This window comes from Oncorhynchus tshawytscha, linkage group LG25, assembly GCF_018296145.1.
Source record: "Oncorhynchus tshawytscha isolate Ot180627B linkage group LG25, Otsh_v2.0, whole genome shotgun sequence".
NCBI classification, from domain to species: domain Eukaryota; kingdom Metazoa; phylum Chordata; class Actinopteri; order Salmoniformes; family Salmonidae; genus Oncorhynchus; species Oncorhynchus tshawytscha.
The window spans coordinates 9,900,383-9,912,871 of record NC_056453.1 but is presented as its reverse complement, the minus strand read 5'-3'; the positions used below and the strand labels follow the sequence as shown (position 1 = coordinate 9,912,871).

The window sequence follows — 12,489 nt, the reverse complement described above, 5'->3', positions numbered from 1 at the left end:
ATCAGCTGATGTTTCGGTCAGTTAAATTGGAACATTCTGCTGTTGTACCAAACCCCCCACATTTTTCCATAGAGAGTAAACAGACACCACTTTGCCACAAGTTATTTTTCCTTTCCTCTGTGTTCCAAAGGTAAAACACGCTTACAAGATGGTTCTTAAAGAGGACCATTTGATGTACAGTACCAGGACAGTGAAACACATTGCGTTGAACAGCACATTGATTGCGTTTGGTAGTACTTTAAGTACTTTAGTACTCTTTGAAATATATCAGATTTGTATCCGAGCACCAACACAAAACAAATGGAAATCTATCAAGGAAGCAAACAAGAAGAGATCAAAGGAGTCCCATCACTTCAACCAAAACTCTCTAATTCATAACAGCCATCTGTAGACGGAAAGAACAAGAACAGCCATCTATCGCTGACCACACCTCTGGCTCCTTTCTCCTCTCCCAAATGTTACTGGTGTGTTGACATACCCTGGGGGCCCATTTCATTGAAGCCCTGAACACTGTTTTGTGGCGTGGATTTAATGGAAGCCCTGACACAGCGGCACAATTATAATATCTTAATTCTCAGCCAATTAGGCGGCAGCTGCGTCGACACCCCAGTAAATCAGTGTACGACAGTAGAGGAGGTGGACACATCTTTCCAACGAGACACACGATGCCGTAACACCAGCCCCTTCCTGATGGGTAAAGTGTCCTGATGTAACCCACCGAGGCTTGATCAGTGACATTTTGTGACCACCGTGCAGAGCTGTGGAAATGTCAGCGTTGGAGCATGTGACTCGTCAGCCGGGCTGCTCAAGTGGACGAGTGTGTGTTGCCAGCCAGGTTGCATGTTCTATTGACTGAGCGTGTGTTTTATTTATTTTTATATATTTTTTTATATTTATATTTATATTTTTTATTTTTATTTATTTATATATATATATATATATATATATGTGTATATACAGTGCCTTGCGAAAGTATTCGGCCCCCTTGAACTTTGCGACCTTTTGCCACATTTCAGGCTTCAAACATTAAAGATATAAAACTGTATTTTTTTGTGAAGAATCAAAAACAAGTGGGACACAATCATGAAGTGGAACGACATTTATTGGATATTTCAAACTTTTTAACAAATCAAAAACTGAAAAATTGGGCGTGCAAAATTATTCAGCCCCCTTAAGTTAATACTTTGTAGCGCCACCTTTTGCTGCGATTACAGCTGTAAGTCGCTTGGGGTATGTCTCTCTCAGTTTTGCACATCGAGAGACTGAAATTTATTCCCATTCCTCCTTGCAAAACAGCTCGAGCTCAGTGAGGTTGGCTGGAGAGCATTTGTGAACAGCAGTTTTCAGTTCTTTCCACAGATTCTCGATTGGATTCAGGTCTGGACTTTGACTTGGCCATTCTAACACCTGGAAATGTTTATTTTTGAACCATTCCATTGTAGATTTTGCTTTATGTTTTGGATCATTGTCTTGTTGGAAGACAAATCTCTGTCCCAGTCTCAGGTCTTTTGCAGACTCCATCAGGTTTTCTTCCAGAATGGCCCTGTATTTGGCTCCATCCATCTTCCCATCAATTTTAACCATCTTCCCTGTCCATGCTGAAGAAAAGCAGGCCCAAACCATGATGCTGCCACCACCATGTTTGACAGCGGGGATGGTGTGTTCAGGGTGATGAGCTGTGTTGCTTTTACGCCAAACATAACGTTTTGCGTTGTTGCCAAAAAGTTCAATTTTGGTTTCATCTGACCAGAGCACCTTCTTCCACATGTTTGGTGTGTCTCCCAGGTGGCTTGTGGCAAACTTTAAACGACACTTTTTATGGATATCTTTAAGAAATGTCTTTCTTCTTGCCACTCTTCCATAAAGGCCAGATTTGTGCAATATGCGACTGATTGTTGTCCTATGGACAGAGTCTCCCACCTCAGCTGTAGATCTCTGCAGTTCATCCTGAGTGATCATGGGCCTCTTGGCTGCATCTCTGAACAGTCTTCTCCTTGTATGAGCTGAAAGTTTAGAGGGACGGCCAGGTCTTGGTAGATTTGCAGTGGTCTGATACTCCTTCCATTTCAATATTATCGCTTGCACAGTGCTCCTTGGGATGTTTCAAGCTTGAGAAATCTTTTTTTATCCAAATCCGACTTTAAACTTCTTCACAACAGTATCTCGGACCTGCCTGGTGTGTTCCTTGTTCTTCATGATGCTCTATGCGCTTTTAACGGACCTCTGAGACTATCACAGTGCAGGTGCATTTATACGGAGACTTGATTACACACAGGTGGATTGTATTTATCATTATTAGTCATTTAGGTCAACATTGGATCATTCAGAGATCCTCACTGAACTTCTGGAGAGAGTTTTCTGCACTGAAAGTAAAGGGGCTGAATAATTTTGCACGCCCAATTTTTCAGTTTTTGATTTGTTAAAAAAGTTTGAAATATCCAATAAATGTCGTTCCACTTCATGATTGTGTCCCACTTGTTGTTGATTCTTCACAAAAAAATACAGTTTTATATCTTTATGTTTGAAGCCTGAAATGTGGCAAAAGGTCGCAAAGTTCAAGGGGGCCGAATACTTTCGCAAGGCACTGTATGTGTGTGTGTATATATATATATATATAATACACACACACAAACACACAGTGGGGCAAAAAAGTATTTAGTCAGCCACCAATTTTGCAAGTTCTCCCACTTAAAAAGATGAGGCCTGTAATTTTCACCATAGGTACACTACAACTATGACAGACAAAATGAGGGGGAAAAATCCAGAAAATCACATTGTAGGATTTTAAATTTATTTGCAAATTATGGTGGAAAATAAGTATTTGGTCAATAATAAACGTTTATCTCAATACTTTGTTATATTCCCTCTGTTGGCAATGACAGAGGTCAAATGCAAACTTCAGACGGGCCTGGACATGTACTGGCTTAAGCAGGGGGACACGTCTGGCACTGCAGGATTTGAGTCCCTGGTGGCGTAGTGTGTTACTGATGGTAGGCTTTGTTACTTTGGTCCCAGCTCTCTGCAGGTCATTCACTAGGTCCCCCCGTGTGGTTCTGGGATTTTTGCTCACCGTTCTTGTGATCAGTTTGACCCCACGGGGTGAGATCTTGCGTGGAGCCCCAGATCGAGGGAGATTATCAGTGGTCTTGTATGTCTTCCATTTCCTAATAATTGCTCCCACAGTTGATTTCTTCAAACCAAGCTGCTTCCCAGCCTGGTGCAGGTCAACAATTTTGTTTCTGGTGTCCTTTGACAGCTCTTTGGTCTTGGCCATAGTGGAGTTTGGAGTGTGACTGTTTGAGGTTGTGGACAGGTGTCTTTTATACTGATAACAAGTTCAAACAGGTGCCATTAATACAGGTAACAAGTGGAGGACAGAGGAGCCTCTTAAAAAAGAAGTTACAGGTCTGTGAGAGCCAGAACTCTTGCTTTTTTTGTAGGTGACCAAATAATTATTTTCCACCATAATTTGCAAATTCATAAAAAATCCTACAATGTGATTTTTCTGGATTTGTTTTTCTCATTTTGTCTGTCATAGTTGAAGTGTACCTATAATGATAAATTACAGGCCTCTCATTTTTTTAAGTGGGAGAACTTGCACAATTGGTGGCTGACTAAATACTTTTGCCGCACTATATATATATATTAGATGCAAATCTAGGGCCTGACATCTGCGGCAGACAAGTCAATGTCAACCATCTTCACTGCACCTACCACTTCCCATAGCCTCATCAGATCAGTGTGCGCACCTGGATATGTAGGCTATGCGTATCATCCTCAACACACACAAACGTGTGGGTCGGGCCCTAGATTCGCATCTCCCTGGCTGAGATGCTTCGCCAGGCAAGGTTAAATTTGGAGCATCTGTTCTCTCACCTCCTGTCAACACTGTACCTCAGTCTTCCCTCTATTTCCTTTTACTTCAGTCTTCGTCAGAATCCTAATGCCTTAAATGCTCTCCTTTTTTTGTTTGTATTCCTTTTAAGACCACAGATCTGACAGGATTTGATGGTTGCGAGCAGTTTAGTGTAACCCTATCCAGTCCTCTCAACCGTCAGTGTTCATGAAGGAAAGGAGTTGCTTAAAGAGAATTGGGACGTAGCCCTAAGTGTCTGTCTCTGTCCATCAGGGAAGGTGTATGTCCACTGCCGAGAGGGCTACAGCCGCTCGCCCACCATTGTCATCGCTTACCTCATGCTGCGCCACAAGCTGGACGCCCGGGTGGCGGTCGCCACAGTGAGGCTCAAGAGAGCGATCGGCCCCAATGACGGCTTTCTGCGCCAGCTGTGTCAACTCAACGAGACGCTGGCGAAAGAGGGCAAGTTGAATGAGGTGATGCCAGACAAGGTGGCCAAGTTGAAGACCAAATAAGAGAGCATGACTTAACGCCTTCGAAAGGCCTGTGCTTCCCTAAGAGCCAACCAGACTCATTCCACCCCGGCCAGCAACACATCACTCAGACACACATGCACACACGTACATCCACAATCTGTAACATGCATGCATATACATATAGTGCTGTGAAATTATTTGCCCCCTTTCTAATTTTCTCAACTTTTGTTTATTTATTTTTTATACGGAATGTTAGCAGAGCTTCAACCTAAGATTAGATAACGGGAACCGGAGTGAACAAAGTTATACAACACCCAATGCCCCTGTTTGGGGGGAAAAGTAATTGCCCCCTTTCCTCCTAGGACTTACCCTCTGCAGGTACTAGCCTGCTCGGGCTTACCTTCCGTGACTTACCAAATATCCTAAATCTACGATCGGTCGTGATACAATGGGACTACTGAATAAGCTCAGGCTTCCTAGGTCCGACTCCTATAATTGGTTCAGCCTACGACTCATCTCCACAAGATGTCAGAATGAGTGATAACGGGTATAGGAACTGTGCCTACCTTGTTTTTGGTGCCGGCTCCTGTTTCACTGATTCTGACTCTCTATTTAGACTAAATCGTGGTTGACCCTGCTTGCAGCGCCAGCTATTAGGCTCTACAATAGAGTAAAGCTCACAGATAACTAGTAAAGCTCAAACCAAGTTTATTCACCCACTGGGTCATACAGCTGCATAAGACGGTAGTGTTTCCTCCAGCACAAGTATTTCTATCCTCCACTTTAGGACGGAGTCTCCTTTTCCCTAAACATCGTTGTTGGGCGGGAAAGTAAGTGATCTGGGTAATAAACGGTTCTTTCTCACTTCATGTGACCTGACCTCGGGCCCCCATTTTACCTCTTTAATCCACAGCTAGCCACCCTTATCAGTGACCGCAACCATGCGATTGCCTTTTCCCTCCCTCACTCAGTAACATTCCAAGCTCCTGGCTCTTATCCAACCTCCATTGACCCTACCATGTCCATTCCTCCTACATATACCCATTAACTTCTGGCGTAGCTTTAACAGACGGATGACCTGACGTTCTCCTGTAGAACCTCATGCCAACGGGTGAAGCGTGGCGGTGGTAATGTGATGGTTTAGGGATGCTTTGCTGCCTCAGGACCTGGACGACTTGCCTTTTTTTTTAAATAGAGGGAACCATGATTTCTACTTGAATGTCAGGCCAGCCACTGTAAGCTGAAGCATCTCTGGGTCAAGCAGCAAGACCATGATCCAAAACGCACAAAGTGTCTAAAAAGCGACATCTAAACTTTAGGAATGAATGGCCTAGTCAACGTCCACACCTAATCCCAATTTGAGCCGACGTGACAGGACTTGAAATGAACAATTCATGCTTGAACTCCCAAGTGTCTCTGAGTTAAAGCAGTTCTGCATGCAAGAGTGGGTCAAAATTCCTCCACAGCGATGTGAGAGACTGATCAACAACTACAGGAAGCATTTGGTTGCGCACATACGCTATAGGTGGTACAACCAGTTATTGAGTGTAAGGGTGCAACACAAGGGAATTTTTTTTTTTTTTACTTTAAAAAAAAAAATTGTATAATTTATTAGTATACTCACGTATTAGGTTTTGAAGATCTGATAAATCAAATCAAATTTTATTTGTCACATACACATGGTTAGCAGATGTTAGTGCGAGTGTAGCGAAATGCTTGTGCTTCTAGTTCCGACAATGCAGTGATAACGTTCTGTATCAAAAATAGGCAAACGTTTTGAAAATCAAAAAGGGGTTTTCACGGCACTACATGCATGCATGTTGACGGTCACACACACAGTTTGTGTCAGAGAGAGAGTTAGTATCTGTCACGCTGCTGTCCTCTGTCCTCTCTGCCGGTATCCTTGGGTACATCTGTCCCAACAGCAGGGGAGTTATGTTAGGCAGAGGAGAGATGGAAGCCTTCTAACCATGGCTCAGTGCTTTAACGTATATTCTGTCACCCATCTTCTCTCTCTATATTCCAATAACATACATGCCACTGCTAGTACATACAGCCCCAAAGTTATCCTAGTGTGAGGTTTTGACCTGACCAATGAAGCATTCCCTAGACCATAGGTTTAGAACACTGGACAGCTCTCCCTGTGTGCCACTTTTGGAGCTCTGAGGTACAAATAATAGATTATAGCACAATATTTTCATAGTATCCCACTGCCAGGGCTGTCTGACTACAATGATGTCATGACACCAACAAAATGATCCCTGACCAGTCTGGAATGTTTTGACATTTGGTCTAGTCCAGTGGTTCCCAAACTTTTTATAGTCCCGTACCCCTTCAAACGTTCAACCTCCAGCTGCGTACCCCCTCTAGCACCAGGGTCAGCGCACTCTCAAATCTAGTTTTTTTTTTTTTGCCATCATTGTAAGCCTGCCGCACACTATACGATTTATTAAACATAAGAATGAGTGAGTTTTTGTCACAACTCGGCTCGTGGGAAGTGACAAAGAGCTCTTATAGGACCAGGGCAATAATAATAATTAATAATAATAATTTTGCTCTTTAACATCTTACATATAAAAACATTTTATTTATTTTAATTTTACCCCTTTTTCTCCCCATTTCATGGTATCCAATTGTTTAGAATCTACTATCTATTATAAAACCATATTTGTTCATTGAAAATTGTGAATAACTCACCACAGGTTAATGAGAAGGGTGTGCTTGAAAGGATGCACTTAACTCTGCAATGTTGGGTTGTAATTGGAGAGAGTCTGTCTTAAATCCTTTTCCACACAGTCTATTTGGTTTTCATGCTAGTAAGGGCCGAGAATACACTCTCACAAAGGTATGTGGTTGCATAGGGCATCAGTGTCTTAACAGTGTGATTTGCCAAGGCAGGATACTCTGAGCACAGCCCAATCCAGAAATCTGGCAATGGCTTCTGATTTTAAATGACATTTTCACAAAACCACTTGTTGCTATTTTGAGGCTCTCTTGTTCAGATATCTGTAAGTGGACTGGAGGCAGGGCATGAAAGGGATAAACTGGATTCGATATCAGTTTCGGGAAAGTACCTGCGTAATTGAGCACCCAACTGAGGTGCTTTGCTATATCACATATGGGGGGGTCGTCCAGATAGGCCAGTCTTGAGAAACTCGTCATCATGCAAGCGGTCAGACGAGTGAAAACTATGGTCAGTTAATTTTAAGCTCTTCTCTCAATTAAAAAAAAAACTGTGTCAATACTTTGCCCCTGATAACCAGCACACTTCTGTATGTTGTAAAAGTGTAACATGGTCGCTACCCATATCATTGCATAGTGCAGAAAATACACGAGAGTTCAGGGTCCTTGCTTTAACAAAGTTAGCCATTTTCACTGTAGTGTCCAAAACGTCTTTCAAGCTGTCAGGCATTCCTTTAGCAGCAAGAGCCTCTTGGTGGATGCTGCAGTGTACCCAAGTGGAGTCAGGAGCAACTGCTTGCACACGCGTTACCACTCCACTATGTCTCCCTGTCTTGGTTTTTGCACCATCCGTACAGATACCGACACATCTTTACCACATGTCCATTTGATGTAACAAAACTGTCCAGTACTTTAAAAATATCCTCTCCTGTTGTCCTGGTTTCCAGTGGTTTGCAGAAGAGGATGTCTTCTTTAATTGACCCCCCCCAATAAATGTAACAGACCTATACCAGGAGCTGTGCCAGGCCTGCCACATCTGACTCATCCAGCTGTAACTCACAGAATTCACTGGCTTGTATGCGAAGCAGCAATTGTTTCAAAACATCTCCTGCCATGTCACTGATGCGTCGTGAAACAGTGTTTGATGAAGGCATTGACTGTATAGTTTTTTTGGGGGGGCCTTTTCCCCCAGCATTGTCCCAGCCATATCCGTGGCAGCAGGAAGAATGAAGTCCTCCACAATAGTATGGGGCTTGCCTGTCCTAGCCACTCAGTAGCTCACCATATAGGACGCTTCTAGCCCCTTCTTATTAATGGTATATGTTGCTTTTTATACGTCTTACTACTCAAAAGTCATCTTAATTCTTTCTCCAAAAACTCCTGTAGCTTACTTTTAAAATTGGCATGTTTTTTTGTTTCTAAATGTCTGCGCAAGAGTAAAGGTTTCATTGAGTTGTGAGAGTACTTTCAGACATATAACACACTGTCTGAGGAAAGGCACTACTCCCAATATTAGTGAACCCCAAATCAATGTAGTTCTCATCGATGGTCCAACATCCCGGTCTGTTCGGTGCTTTCCCGGAGAAGGGGCCAGTAGCTCTTCGGCTGCATCAGAATTACAACTGTCAGTGTCCATGCTAGCTGGACTACAACATGTAGAATTATTGATGCTAGCTTTGGATTTGCTCGTGGAAGCAGAACAACTTGTGTTGTCGACAGGTGCAGGTCTAGTACTGCTGGAAGTAGCAGTACTACCAGTAGAGCTGGTATGTGTCTCTATGGACACTGGCCTTTTAAATTATTTTTTTACCCCCTTTTCTCCCCAATTTCGTGGTATCCAATTGTTAGTAGTTACTATCTTGTCTCATTGCTACAACTCCCGTACGGGCTCGGGAGAGAATTGGAATTCCCTCAACGGTTAATTATTTGACTAGGCTACCTGTATTTGACTTTGTTATTTCGGTGGTTTAATGAGATTTTTATGGCTGTGTTGGAAAATATAAATATACTTTTTTAATGTGAATCACATTTTTATTTGGCGTACCCTCGACGGCATTACGCGTACGTACCTCTGGGGATACATGTACTCCAGTTTGGGAATACCTGGTCTAGACTTCCTGATTGGGTGTGACAGCGAAGCACCTTGCCATCACACCAGGAAGGGACAAATTTAGTGTTGGTTGATATTTGGTATATCAACAAATCATTCCATAGAGACCTGAAAGGTCTGGTATCAGACCATGGTATCAGCTAAAGGAATACGCACTTACTGTGCCAGAGTTACCGCCTATTAATTCCATAGTACACATCCGTTCTGTCCGTCCCATAGATCTACAGTTCTGCTGTCGATCAACGTCACTCACAGAAATTCCAATTGGCCCTTACATGTTCACTGCCTTGCACCAAAATATGTGTATGCTAATGTTATGCCTCTTTTGGCTTAAATATCTCAATGCCCTACCATCCTATTAAAGTATATTGTATGATCGAATCCAAGATATAAACGTCACCCCTCAGATATCCGGTGTTGCCTTTTGACTTGACGTCATCTTAAAATGTGAAAGACAGACATTGGATCCAGACATTGAGTTCTAATGACCAGCATCACTCCATTTTGGACATGATGCACTAAAGAGTGTTCTAGAACCGTTTTGTTCACCCTGTTCGTCCCATGTGTCAAATCGGATAACGCTCACCATAGAGGTCTACTGACTTATTGGTGTGTCCACGGATGGAAGGAATAGAAGTGGGATTAGTTCTAGGTTGCGTTATCTCACACAGCACTATCTATTCCTCCTTTTTTTAATATAAATATGAATCATGTATATACATATTTAAGCAATGTGTTTAATTGTTATACTGTATCATTACTGTAGCTCTATAAATTAATTGCCCCATAAATTCAACATTTACACACTTAGTTTCTGTCCAATGTTAGATCACTCAATCCTCCCACCGCTAACTCCTCTACATTTCCCTTATATTCCAATATCTGTATTTTAAAAGATGCTTTCATGCATTTTTATATCTGTTTTGTTGAGGATAAAAGATGGAGTGATTTGTAGATCTATTTTGATTAGTATCGATTCTGTGACTCCATGGTGCTAACTAATAGGATGTTCTCTAACTCTGATGCTCTGACCCCAAGTTGCCTCGTAACACCAACCATCATTCACGCATCACACACTACCATTCATAACCACCATCACGCCAACACCGCAAACCTTTTTGTTTTTCCCTAATGAATCCATTTTAAAACAAAGTGATAGTCCAGACATGTCTAACATTCCTGTATGATCTGAAGACCTAGGATTTATACAACCTAACCTACTGTAGTTACTGAGACCCTTTTTTCCATCAACACAAACATACAGTGTGCCAAGATATTCTGTTCCAAGCAACCTACAGAAGCTGGTTACAATGTAAATGACTGGCTTGGTAACGTGAAAGGAGTGTTGTCTATCTTGTTCTAATAGGCCTCTTTCTATCAGGTCCATACATCTGTTTTCCTACTGAACAACGATAGGCACTACAATAGACACATCTAATAGTGTCTATTGTAGAGCCTACCATTTTTTTTCCCCAAACCGTATTGATTACCATTTTTAAAGGTTCAGTTATTCAACCCATTGGGAGAATTTCTGGCTATTGGTCTAAGATGAGGGTAAAAAAAAAAAATTCAGCATTAACTGCCTGCCTACAGTTTACAGATTGAGTACCCATTTTTACCACAAATTAGGTAAAATGGTTAACTTTATAACAAACAAGGGGTTGTAAAATACATTGAACCAGCTCCATAGGTCAGCATCAAACACACCCTTCTGTTAGTGTTGAAGGATAAACACTGCCCCCTGCTGTTTAAAATGATTCCAGTGGTTTTTGCACAATTTATTCAGTTATTGAATGCCATTAAGCTGACACTTTTTATTTATTTGCAAATTATCATTAGTCCTGGTTTTCTGTCTATTATACAGTTGTACGTATTGTGAAACATGGACTGGACTATTTTTCTTGTCTGTTTTGAATAACGTGTGCCATGAAATGTAATTTATGTGCTGTATATTCACTCTTGAATATAATATACAATTGAAAGATTAATGTAACATCTCTGTGCTTATGGTTTTGCAATGTGATGTGTTAAGAATGTGATATTACTCTACTGTATATTACGATATGAGAGAGATCTAAGTTACAGTAATTGCGCTCTGGCTATTGTGAGTCACTGTATTTTACAATCACGAAAGGTATTTAATCAGCCCTATAGTAATATATCATTGTGTACCAGTATGCTGTTTCTAGTTACTTCTCTGTACTAATAAATGCTACTGTTTTTATTATTCTTAAACACTTCATATTCCAGCACCCAGCCTCCCTAAGTCACCCTTCACTTTCACTGAAGGTCTTTTATGTTTCCAGCCCAAACTGATTTACCTTGGGTTTCAGACAGACCTAAATGTCACTTGACTTTTTCCTACTCCATGTTGCCATCGGTGACATCCGTGCCCCCTCCAATCCTTTCAGGCATTATGGAGTAGTTGGAGATTTGGCACAAATGACCCCCACACTGCCTGGCTTCCACACCCCAGTTATCCTCTCACGTTCTCACAATGTTACATTCGTGTAGTATTGGTTTGTTGGGTTAATTTTCTTTTCATACTAGCGGTTAGCGGGCACTGCCTGGAGAAGGAGCAGGAAACTCATCACAGGGAATGCATCATGACGGTAATGACACCGAATCCCACCCAAAAGCCTTACACTGAAGATGTGCTTTCTTCACACCGTTTGGAAGGACAGCACCTTTGCAGTTGGAGATGACTGCTGGGTTAAGTGCACTTGATTTTGAATTGCTATGTTATTTTTCTGACCTGTTTTTAAAGTGTTATGTTGAACAATAAATGGCTAAGATGTTAACCTTTTTGTTTTGGTGGATGGCAAAAAAAATTCAGCTGGTGTGTATGATACAGTATTTTTGATGACACTTTACTTGCCACTTAGTGTTATGACACCGTCACAGCCGACAACTTGTCATATGATCATGACACAATATGATCATGACCTTTTTGGTGTATTTTTATGGCTGGTTATGACTCCATAAGTGTCCAACAAACAACCTACCAGACGAGGCAAAACATTCCATTCTATTCCACCATAACCTACATGTCAACAGTGATTTTTATGTTGTATAACGTTTTCTGATTTTTGACCTTTTGTTAAATGATCATTGTAATTGTGCACAGTGTCAGACATGCACCTACCCCAATGCTCTGTTGCTGATTGGAATGACTTCAGGAGCAGGACTAGAGTCCCCCCCTTTTTGACTAATGACTGAAATAAGGGCATGTACATGATAGGCCTATCTGTCTTATGTTTTTATATAGTATTTTATTAGTCAAAGTGAAGTGGATGGTCCCAATGCTTCCTGTCAGTGTCATAAAGTGTGTTTTCTGCAAGTTATTAAGAATATGATTTAACAAC

General features: G+C 41.6%; 1 protein-coding gene across 2 annotated transcripts in view; it reads left to right on the top strand.

The window, feature by feature from the left end:
- The window catches only part of LOC112224168 (dual specificity protein phosphatase 3-like), a 28,246-nt gene extending 16,321 nt beyond the window's left edge, over positions 1–11,925 (top strand). The window contains exon 3 of one of the 2 annotated variants that reach the window (XM_024387532.2): positions 11,675–11,925. In XM_024387532.2, coding sequence (XP_024243300.1) covers positions 11,675–11,829 — 155 coding nt within the window. In that variant the 3' untranslated portion in view covers positions 11,830–11,925. Of the gene's footprint in view, positions 1–4,129; positions 6,705–11,674 lie in introns of those variants that run through there. The other variant, XM_024387531.2, reaches the window with a different exon arrangement.
- The last annotated feature ends 564 nt before the right edge of the window (positions 11,926–12,489 follow it).